The sequence below is a fragment of the Symsagittifera roscoffensis genome, chromosome 7 (assembly GCF_963678635.1).
Source record: "Symsagittifera roscoffensis chromosome 7, txSymRosc1.1, whole genome shotgun sequence".
NCBI lineage: Eukaryota > Metazoa > Xenacoelomorpha > Acoela > Convolutidae > Symsagittifera > Symsagittifera roscoffensis.
In genome coordinates this window covers 28,294,002-28,306,527 of record NC_087068.1, presented here as the reverse complement: position 1 = coordinate 28,306,527, position 12,526 = coordinate 28,294,002, and the positions used below count along the sequence as shown (strand labels likewise).

At 33.8% G+C, this 12,526-nt stretch overlaps 1 protein-coding gene across 3 annotated transcripts in view; it reads left to right on the top strand.

Moving 5' to 3' along the window:
• Positions 1-12,526, top strand: part of LOC134850907 (torsin-like protein) — a 442,884-nt gene that overhangs the window by 408,338 nt on the left and 22,020 nt on the right. The window contains exons 2-3 of one of the 3 annotated variants that reach the window (XM_063866699.1): positions 4,885-4,936; positions 5,235-5,488. In XM_063866699.1, coding sequence (XP_063722769.1) covers positions 5,248-5,488 — 241 coding nt within the window. In that variant the 5' untranslated portion in view covers positions 4,885-4,936; positions 5,235-5,247. Of the gene's footprint in view, positions 1-4,882; positions 4,937-5,234; positions 5,489-12,526 lie in introns of all 3 variants that reach the window. The other 2 variants (XM_063866698.1, XM_063866700.1) reach the window with 2 other exon arrangements.

Sequence of the window (12,526 nt, the reverse complement as noted above, 5' to 3'; positions counted from 1 at the left end):
TTGTTTTTTATAAAGCTGCTTTTTGTCGTGTTCTCGCTAGTGTTGCACTTATGATACACAATCTGACATGCTCGTGGATGACTGTCGCGAATAATGCATATACGATGAAATAGAAGTATTCAAACCAGAAAAGTTATAGATGCTCGAAAATATTATGATAAACCGTAATCAGTCTTATTAATTTCCATCAAAATGACTGGTTTATAGAAAGAACTTTCTATGTTATCTAACATAAGATGTAAATTTATTTTTTTAGTCGCACTGTTTAATGGAACAGTTTAATTACAGTAATGAACGTAGTGAAGGCTCTTATATTGGTCGTGGTGATTTTTTTCAGGAATAATTCTTAAAATGCTCTAATAACTACAGATGTGCATTCATACATATTGATGCATTTATGATTGCACTTAAGTGTAGATGCAATTTTTGAATTTAATTGAAATTCGTCTACTGAAAGTTACGTAAAACGCCCTCTCCAAATACGAAGGTTGAAATGGCGCGAAAAAACGTGAACGATTTCTAGTTTCGAAAAAAAGAAATTAATTTTTAGATTTTCAGCGGAATAAAAACGTTAATTTTTGATACAGTGTTCTCAATTGGTTGTGTTATCAAAAAAGCACCAATCATAAATTGTTCTAGAAAATCAAAGAACTTAAAGGGTCTTATTTTTTTCTTCACATTTTGAAAGCTGTGGTTTTTTTCAAAGTCAGTTTTTTTTCTGTTTAGTTGCGTCCATTACTGTTTTCCAAATATTAGTTGGCTATGTTTTCATTTCTCGACCATTGGAACAACTTAAGTTAAATAAAGATCTGTTCAGTCGGAGACAAACTTGCACAAACACGGGTATTTTGTTTGAAATTTCGAGTAGTAGCGAAGAAAAAGTCCCTCAGAAAGAATCTCCTCTGGATTCAAGCACGAGTTCAGCTGACTTTGAAAGTGAACCTCAAAGAGCACTGAATACGACTCAACGAGCTAATTAAATGATCCAAGAGAGCAGAGAAACTATGCGTAAATTAAATGAAAGAATGAGCCCACTGGAGGGTGGATGCCCTACCAGCTACGACAGGATTATTTCAACGCATATCAACCATGTCAATTTGATACAAAAGTGATTTCGCTACTATACAGTTTCTCTATATCGTTAAACAAGAATAGATAGTCAGTTGCTGTGCAAGAAGCTCAGAATGTTTAAAATCGGAAAAAGTTGCGCGTTTAAGTGTCCATGAACGTATATGTCGCAATTTTTTTTCTTTTCTTTTTCAGGAAGAACCTTAAAATTGTTCCAGGCTCAAATTTACATTTTCGCGGTTTGACTCTTTTTTAAAGTTCAGTTTGTTTCCTTTGTTAAAAGGAACGCCAGCTCTATATGGAGCAGCGAAAAAGTGAAGTTCAAGAAAAATGTGATCGACTTTAGTTTGGAAAATGGACTCTAGTTATCAGATTTCTCAGCGAAAAAAAATTACCGATTGATCCAGTTTTCTGAGTTGGGTTAATTTTATCAAAAGTGTCAACCTTGAGGCCATCTATTTTTTCTTTGAAAACCAAAAATTTAGATTTTTTTAAAAAACAAGTAAGCTATTAATTCTATTTGCTCGCTTTTATTGGCTCTTTTCCAACTGTCTGTTAGAAATGTTTTTTGTTTTAGAAATGATGGTTGAAAAAGGTGAAAGTTTGCCATAATGATTGGTTTTAATTGCTAAGTCTCTCATCAGTTGTTCGCATTTTCCGACCAAATTGATCATCAATGTGTTGTAGCGATTGTTTAAGAAACGCGAAATGTTTTTGTTTTCGAGCGTTACGTATTCTAGTTACGAAAGTGGACATGGTGCTTTAAAAACTGAATATATGTTCTGGAAGCGGATTTTACTGTTGGGAATCTATCTTTCTATGTCTATCCTTCTATTCTTTTTTAAATTTATGTGACACGAATCTCGCCATATTTGAGCGCATTCGTTTTTGCATGTTAAACTAAAGATTTTTTGCATGTTCAAATTTTTTAGCAAATTGCAACGCTTAAGCAATGCTTTTTTGGTTTTCCAGTTTATGAAAGCTTGGACAATTGAAAGGTCCGACTGAAAGGTTTGAGCTATGATGCCAGGATCGGACGGGAAGAGTAGGACAGCGCAGTGTAGTTAAAAGGTTCTCTCATTGTAAATCTTCAAATAAACATAGCCAGTTGCTGTGCAAGTAGCACAGAATGTTCCTATCGCACTTATTAAAGAAAACAATTTCTAAATTTAAAAAAATTTAAAAAATTGTGTGAAAGTTCTAAATTGTGTGCAGGGACGTAATTCAGGCTCTTACATAGGTAGCGACAATTTTTCTTTTTTTTTTTCAAGAAATGACCTAAGTTTTTCTCAAGCTCAAGTTTATTTTTTAGTGGTTTTAATCTTTAATTATTTTTTCTTTCAAATTTCAATGCATTTGCTTTGTTAAAATGAAAGCAGGTTCTCTATAGATTTGCAAAGTAGTCAAGGTAATTCAAAATGTGATTGAATTCTAATTTAAAAGTCGGTTTAGTTATCAGATTTCCCAGCGAAATAGAAAATTTGACTGTTGATCCAGTTTTCTGAGTTGGGTCAGTTATATCAGAAAAGTGTCAAATTTGAGGCCGTCTATTTTTGTTTTTTGAAAGAGAAAAATTCGAATTTTTTATAAAACGAACCAGATTTTTTAGTCTGTTTACTTGCTTTCATTGACTCCTTTCCAATTGTCTGTTGGCAATGTTTTTTTCTAGAAATTACGATTGAAGAAGGTGAAAGTTTGCAATAATGATTGGTTTCAGGAGCTAAGTCTCTCATCATTTTCGTTCGAAAATTCTCACCAAATTGATCATCAATCTGTTAAAGCGATTGTTTGAAAAATGCGAAATGTTTTCTGTTTTCTCGCTGTACGCTCTTCAATTACGAAAGTGGACATGGTGCAAATAATATTGATTAATTCTTTTTGAAAGTTGATTTTTTTTCGGAATCTATCTTTCTATCTTTGTTTGTCTGTCATACCTTTTTTCACCCATCAAGCAACCATCCAGCTAGCCATCGGTTGGTCCATAAATTCTCCCTGCCTTCTATCTAGTCATCCGTTCGTCAATCCAATCATCCATCAAACCATCCATTCATTAAGCTCTCCATCGTTCTACCCATGCAGTCATCCATCCATACTGCTTTCCATGCATCCAGTGAACAAACGATGCATCTATCAATCCTACCATCAATCTATCAACCCACGATCCGTCCATCTCTTCCAGCCATCATTTATCCGACAATCCGTTCCGCACTCAATCCACACGTTCAGCCAGTCATCCATCCAGCCAATCATCGTCGATCTAGCCATGCATCCATCTAGATCTTCCTCCATCCTGCATCCATCCATCAAGACATGCTTTCAGCTAGCCCATCAATCATCGTTGCTGTCATCCTTCATCGATAAAACTATCCATCCAGCTAGCCATCATTCCGTCCAACTAGCCATCCATCCACCTATTCATCCCTTCAGCCATCCCGCTATCCACCATACAGCCAGTCATCCTTCCATCTAGCTATCCAGCCAGCCATCACTCAATCTAGCGTTCTATCCAGCCATCTGTCCTGGACATTCAACCAATCAGTTATCCATCCACGTAGCCCATCCAGGCGTGCAGTCAATAATTCAACCATCCATCGAACTTAATCTATCATGCCATCTTTAAATCCAGCCAGTCATCCTGCGTTATATTCACCACAAGCCATACATCTCTACAACCAGCCGTCCATCTTGTTAGCCATCCACGCGTCAATTCTGTCTTCAATCCATTCATTCATCCAGCCATTCCTACAACCAGCTAATCATCGATCCATGGAATCAATTTTTCTGTTAAAAGTGGACGTTGCCTTTTTTCAGGAGCAGCCTTAGCTGAAGTGGTTTAATTTGATTTTTTTGTCGGGTAGCTTGCCGTGCTATGCTCGTGATGTTTCGCAAGTGCAACGAAACTCCACTTCGCTTCTGTGTTGGTTTCTGAAACTCGATGCCTTAATTCATATCCCAGAAGCATTTAATTTCTCTTCTTAATGTATACATAAGGTACAAGTGTTGAATTTGTTCGATGAACGTTGGGAAGACTATAAAGTTTATGATGGTTTTTTTAAGGAAAAGTGTTCAATTTTCTTCACGCTCAAAGTTCCGACCAGTCAGATAACTAGCCAGTCGTGCATCCATCTAGCCGTCCATCTATCCTGTCATCCTTCCATTTAACCATTCATTCATCTAATCATCTGCGAACCATTCATCTAGCCCATCTATCTGTTCATCTAGCCATCCATCGTTGAAAGGAAGGCATATCAAATTTCGAACAGCAAAAGTTTAATAATTTTTAAATTATTTTTCAGATTCCCAGCGGAATAAATATTTTATTTTTTATGATGCAGTTTTCTCAAACTGGGTAAATTCTATCAAAAAATTGGTGATCGTAAATTGTTCCAGAAATTCGAAGCTTTCAGATGATCTGTTTCTTTTTCTTTGAAATTCGAAAGTTGCAGATTTTTCAAAAAATAAGTGTGATCAGTCTGATGTTTGATATTTGACCAGCGAAGCTTGAAAGACTAGAATTCGCACCTCCATCGCCGAACCTCAGTTTGTATGCCGACCAAATGTGTTTGGAATAGTCCAAATATTCCGCATGCCAAATTTTATAAGAATCTGGCATTTTAAAAAGTAGTGTTGCTGGTAAAAACAGCCTAGAGCTGAAAACTATCCGAAGTTGGCAAATAATTTCCTAAAGTTTTACGAGCTGTTTCATGCTTTACCCCAGTTCACAAAATAGTAACGTTTTTCTGAACCCTGAGCTTAAACCAAGCTTGTTGTTAGATAATGATGTTTGAATACGTTTCATTTTAGTTTTGTTTTCAGATTATTATTGAATGGTCGATTTGAGTTTGTTTGAAATGAGCTTACTGTAGACGTACGTTTAAGCTCTTTCAAATAAGTTTAATTTCAACGATTCAAATTTAACGGGTCTATCCGTCGACCTTGAAAAATTGAACTTTTTTTTGGTGCGACGTGGGAGTTTGGGTAGGTAATTCAAGACAAGTGTTTTAATTTTTCCGAAAAGTCATTTTTCGAAACCATTTGAGATCTTTTAAGCGAAGCTCGGGAATGGGTTTCAGCATGATATGTCACTAGATTCCATCCGAATTTTTTTGCTGAAAAAACACCCGAATACTAAGTTTTTCAAGTTTAAACGTACGTATCATAAGCAGTGTATAACCAAATATGCCGTTTCCTGTTGTGGGTTTCCTGGTAACGCTGCTGATAGAAAAACCCTACTGCTACATAAACGAGTGCTGCAGAGATCCATGGGTATCCTCAAATAGCACTCAGCTGCGCTTGAACTTAGAGCGACATATGTGTGGACAAGTGCCAGCAAAAAATATGATTATCAGTGCTTTGAAGCACCATTGGCAGGACAGTCAGCCGAAAAAACCACTTGTCATGTCTTTTCATGGATCGCCAGGTATATGTACAGTTTTTAAGAGGCTTCTATTTGAAACACGATAGTGGTCTTTGCTCCTTTTTCTAAGGAGCTGAAAAAACTTTCTCCAATATCAAAAGTGATAAGGAGATAAAAGTTAATGTTAACTAACCCGGTCAGCAGCTTACCTGTAATTGGGGTTCTTTGATTTTTTATCTGATTGTCCTATGCAATCACGTTGATAAAGGAGCATTTGACATAGATATGGGTTATTGTGTAGGACCGACCACCTTCTATAATTATATCGTCATTTTTTATACTGTCGAGCGCAGTTTATTTGTACGACACTACTTTTTTTAAAAGTGCCGTACTAATAAAAGAACTCATTTGGTGGCACGTTTGCTATAATCGCTCTGTAGCATTGGAAATTTCAACTCATCTGTTCCCTACTCTATTTGTGGCTAGTGTATGACAATCGTTAAGCGTCCGTGGCTAAGAGGTCGCAGGTTCGAATCCGACACCTAGCAAAAGTTATACTACTTTGCGGCTTATTTCTACTTTTTCCTATTTCTTTTTATACAGCTTTTTTTGTCGTTTTCTTGCTAATGTTAGCGACGCGCAGCCTCGCCTCTGGAGATAAGTTTGCAATTATGCTTATTTTTAGTGTAAAATGTCAGATGATTACGATGGTTTTCGGTGATTAGAACGTAGTTCAGGCTCTAGTATAGGTCGTGATTTTTTTTGCAGGATTAATCTTAAATTTAATCAGGTTCAAATTTACTTTTCGCGTTTTGACTTATGATTTTTTTAGGTCACGATTTCTAGTTTCGAAAGTAAAATTTAATTATCAGGTTTCCCAGCAAAAAAAAATACCCATGAATTCAGTTTTCTGAAATTAGGTCAATTTTATTTATATTAAAAAATAGCCATAAACTTGCCTTGAATTTATCAGAGCTTTAGGACACCCTTTATCAGACCCTTTTTTTGAAATTCGAAAGTTGAGGTTTTTTCGAAAATAAATCAATTTTTTTTCTGCACTATTTGTTGGCTGTGCTTTTATGATTGATTACATAAGTCAAGAATGTAAGAGCTTGTTCAGACTATATTGTTTTTTATCGGTATTATAATTTTGAATGTTATTAGGAAAAAGTAACTGCCAATCATGTATGGGCCGTATCATATAATTCAGTACGTATCTATCAAAATTTCACTGAGCGAAAACTATTTCGTATTGTGTTGATTATAATATAGTTAAACTTTCTAAAATTACCACCATTTTTCATAAAACCCTCAAAGTTAGAAAAATATGTGTTTTGTCTTATTTTTGTTTTTTGTTGTTTTTGTGAGACCAAAAATTTCAGCTTAATAAAAATCTTGTTAATATAATTTTGGGTATAAAATCGCCCTAATAAACAACTGCTTAAGGCCGTTTGCACCAAATAAAGAAACCAATCGAAGTATAAAAGGAATACGAAGACCGAATCTATCAGAAGTAAAAAAGGTCTTTTTAGTTTTTCCGCCCAAGTTTCCAAGTTTTGCAATTTTGTAGTATTCAATGTATAAATACCGAGAGCAAAACACTGATTGCACGGAATCGTTTTCTTAAAACAAACCGATTGTTTTAATTTTTAGCAGATTTCTATCAAGGCCGTTATTTGAGAAGATGCTTGGCATTTTTTCCTGTGGTTATTATTTTTTTTTCTGCTCCGGGTAAAACTCTGCAGATTATTTTTTCCAATTTGAAAAGTTTTCAAAATAATTAACATTTTTGGATAATTTGGCTAATTTGTATGTGGTATTAAAACCCTAAACAAAACCATTTGAATTGTGCTGGATTTTTTTAACTAATTCTAGCCAATCATATTGAAGCAAAATAGTTGCAGTTGAAGATGTTGAAATACTGATTTTTGGGCGGAATAAGTAAAAAGACCCGTAAATAGCTCAAAAGGGAAAATGCTTACGATAATGGTTAACAATTGTCAGCAAAAACAGTCGTGTTCTTGGACGCCAAATTAAGGAACGAACTGGCCAAACATTTTTGCAGAGCTAACAAGAAAACACTGCAATATTACTAGCGAAAATCTAATCCCGAGAAAAATTTGTCTTTCTTCAAAAACTTGCAAAAACATGACTTAAATATTGATGTAGCTCCTTTACTGATTGTTCAAAATAAGTATTTTAACAATTAGCTATCACTTGTCGGAGAAACAGCATAAACATTTTTGAATCCACTAAATCGCTTAACTTAATTTTTATGCCATTTTTTGATGTTTATGGCTCTTTTCCAGTTCCCCCTCTGATTTTTTTGGAAATTTAATATATGAAAACTTTTTTAAAATGACTTTTCATGTTATAAAATGCAATTAAACGTGTTAGCGTGAACAGGTGAACAAATTTTCACAACATTTTTTACATGCAAAATGCCGTGTGAACAATTTTTGGACAACTTTATTTTGAACTTTTACGAGGGGGTGGGAAACTGGAAAAGAGCCATGTTAATGAGGTTGCGAACGTCATGGAACCTGATCTAAACTCTGTTTTATAATTGGATAAATTGGATATTTTACCACTGTAAAATATTTAATATTAACTAATCATAATCCATCTAACTAACAACCCACTTATTTGTAAGTGCTGAAATTACTTGTAATTTCAGCACCAGAGAGATTTGACTTTAACTTAGAAATTAGTTGCCTCTCCAAGAGAACTTCAGCAGTTGCAATAAGCCAGTATACTCTAGATCTATTGAGCCTAGCAGAGACTAGTTAAACACCCTAAGACTAGTAGATATAAGAGTAAGATTAGGATCGGTATTAGACTAAGAAGTTGCACGAATCTATCCGGCCGAAAATAAGATAGCGTGACGAGCAGACGGTGTACCCTATCCGAATTTACTCTATGAGTTAACCACATCGGTTATCACTCATCTGGTGCGACCATAAGTCTCGAATAAGACCTTAATAGCTTAGAATTAACCAAAAATAGATTAGAATTTAGACAAAACATTTTCAAAATGCTACACGATAATAATTTAATTGAAATGTCTCTACGACTCAATAGATCAGAGCCGATATTCCGAACAGTACTAGAACTACCCGGTATTGGAAGAAGACCTCGGACAAGAGACGATATACGACTACGTAGAAACTCACCATTTAGTTTTATGCTTGTACGGCAAAAGCCAACACGAACTTTTATATTTAGAATCTTATTAGCAATGAATTTAGATTTTCATTTGCAAACATTAAATTTTGAAGTAAATATTCATGATCATTTCAGGCGCTAAACAAAATTATAAATGTACAATAACGATTGATAAAAAGATCTCAGATCGTTTCCCTAATTTCTGCAGTATTATATAAAACATATTTGAAAAATATTTATTGAAAATAAAAATAAAAATTAGTAGCATGACAATAAATAGTTACTAATAATAAATCATCTTGTTGTTCCAGCTTCATCACCTAAACATAACAGCAATCATAAGCTCACTAACATCATTGAAAAACTAAATCTTTTTATTAAATAAAATTAAACCATTTAAAAATTAAAGTCACTTAATTTTAAAAATCAGATCATCAAGGCTTATCCTTGGATCTTTATAAATTTTCTATTTCACTAAATTTAAAACCTGATCATCAAGGCCTATCCTTGGATCAAAAAGAACAATTTTTTTCTCCCCCACCCACTTAGCAAGTGTCTAACGACCTCAAACGTCGATTCACTATCCAACCTTTTCAAAAGACCCAGGACTAATAGAAATTTTTAAATAAAACTAACCATTCAAATTAAGCTAAACAGTGAAGAACTTCGGTTATTCATCTTTCACTTGAACCCTCCTCTTACCAGACCCAGGATAGATCTTAGACTTAGTAAGTTTAAAATAGTATCTAACGAACTGCTTGCGTTCTAATTATACCTGAACCTTGTGGATCGATTTACTATTCTCCAACCCTTGAACACAATCACTACCCCTAAGTAAGATTAAGTAAGTTAACACCTTAACTTAGACTAGCCACGAGAAAGTAGAAAATCATTCTCCGGAATCGATATACTTTTCTCTCCAACCCTGAACAAAAAGACCCAGGTTAAGCTAACCAAAAAATCGTAAGGACTAACAGTCTAAGAAATAGAAATAACTAACAACTTCTTGCATCCCTCATCCTAAACCTTATGTCATTCAAAAATTTAGGAAATAAACAAACAATCGTTTTACACAATTGTGAAATAGATAACTAAAAATACGATCTTGTAATCACTCCACATACACAAACAGTTGGATACATTCGAACGAAACGACAAACAAAAAAAAGAAAAATTATAAACAAACAAAAACAAATCACGCGAAAAAGATTTTCAAAAAATAGAAACGCATTTTCTGAATCAGAAGCCAACAGTTTAGACGAACTATACAAATCAAAAGAATCAATAGATAAAAATTGTCCCATTCATGATCAATTATATTTTTCCGACTCAGAAACAACTTCAAATTCATCAAAAAGAGGAAAAAGAAGAATAAAAAAGCAATATAAACACAAACCAGTACACTTGTATAATTGGAATCAACCAATTAGGCACATTGATAGTTATATATTAACAGTCATCAAACGAAAAAATGAGCCACACTCAAAGTGACGAAAGTCCAGATGAAGAAGCAGTTTTTCCTTTTCTTATAGATTCACTCGATGATAGAGGACAAACACGATTTTGTAAGAACTTGCTCGTAAATTTGTTTGAACCAGAAATCAGCCCATGCAAAGCAGAATTCCCAGATGTAAAAATCAAAAGACAAATTATTGAACATTATTTGAAAGACATATGTAATCTAACACAACAATATGGAATCTACACCATTAGACTTCAGCACACCAAATACAGCCCATCGTAAATATGTAATTCAAACAGACGACATTGAACTAGAATTTTCAAAAGTATTCATAGAATATATCAAAAGCATACAATATCATAACTCACAAAGAGCAAACTCCATATCCACTAACGAAGTTTTTGCAGTAATATATAGTTATATATCTATATTAGAAAAAACAGAAGTTCAAAGTATATCACCAACCGAAACATCAAAACATACAAAAGTACGAAATGAAATCACAGTATTTTCAACATTTCTACATACAATTTGCGAAAATTTTACTAAAGAAGATGTTTCACAAAACACTAAACATGATTTACAAAAGATCTTAGCATGGTTTATAATTGATTATTTCACCCACAATTTAGATTTAATTTCACAAGCAAGAAAAAATTTCAGACCTCAAAATACCAATGATGACACTGTTCTTTCAGAACAATCAGATTACGTTTGGGACCCTGACTGGTCTCATCCAGTATTTCTGAATATTCCACAAGATATCTCGAGTCAAGCAATAAGTACAATATTTTTGCACAGAGATTATGTAAAAGTAATACCATTAACCATTGACGCAACACCATTAAATTATAATACATTTTTACCTGAAACACGAAATAACAGCTTAAATTCAACAGTCATACATAATGAAAATCTCAATGGAACCAGAAATCTTACACAACAAGATATTCAAACACCATCACACTTCATAAATGAAGAAATCGTCCAAACAACAGCAACAACTACACAACAAAGTATTTCACCAATACACCCTAATCTGACAACACCAAGAAATACAAATACATCACTAACACAGGTAACCTTACAATCAACAGTTAAACCTTCGGTTGCTCCAAAATATTCACATATGGACTATCAAACATATAGACCAATGACAATACCGTCAAAAACACGAAAACCGTTCACAAGAAATTTTTTTGCAGAACACAATTATAATTATGCTCACCAAACAAAAACAAATCAACCTCCCCGAAAAAAATGCACAAAATTTAAATCACGTATGTTCCCATTATTGGAATCTCCCAAAAACATCGACCAATTCAGTAAATTTTCCAGAAAATCCACAACCTACAGAGTATTGTACTGAAAATTACCCATTTTTTTCAACAAAATAAAAATAAAAAACATACACCATACAACACAAACTATTTATCGTCTGATGATGATGATTATCATCAACCAGATATTTTTGCACCATATACTAAAGAATATCGCACGCAGAGACCGCGACAATCTCAACCATCTCAAAATATGAAAATTTACCCACAGTACCCAACAGATACACAAAATCCACAACAAATGCATATACAAAACCCATTTAACACACAATCTTTTCAACCAATACAACCACAAAACCCAATGTTAATGCATTCTTATCAACCAACACAAATGCAAAATGAAATAAAGCTTCCATATTACCTTCAGCAACATGAAATCACAAAAAATCAACTTTCAAATTTTTCACAAATGCCAAATGCCGCAGAATCACTACAGATGACTATGAATCCATACCTCATGGGCGGATCATCAAAATTATCGAATAAACCATTAATGGTATTCACAGGAACAGACCCTGAATATTCTGTAGAAGATTATCTAAATGCAGTAACAGCAAATTTAATTTTAAATATAGGACCCGAACCAATTAATACGCCACTACATCAAAATTGGATACATAGACGCACAGCATTAATACAAACAACCCTAGATGGTGCAGCTCAAAAATGGTTTTCAGTATTACCCATAGAAATAAAATCAGACTGGAAAAGATTCACACAAGAATTTTCAAAAATGTTTGATTCTGAAAGAAACAAACAACATCAAAGAATACTATGCAACGAAATCCGCAGATTACCAAATGAAACAATTAAACAATTAGCAGTACGAATCGAAACACTAGTTCGAAAAGCATATTCACTTAATACACATGATTACAAAAACACAAAAATGACAGAAATTTTAATGATGATCTTAACAGCTCAATTAAGGAAAATCAGTAGATAACTTAGAACAAGCAGAAATCACAATGAAACTCGAGGAAACAGAAAATCTAAAACTACAATATGTTAATCGAATTGAAACAAATACTACACATATAAATAACATACAAAGTATATCACCAACCGAAACATCAAAACATACAAAAGTACGAAATGAAATCACAGTATTTTCAACATTTCTACATACAATTT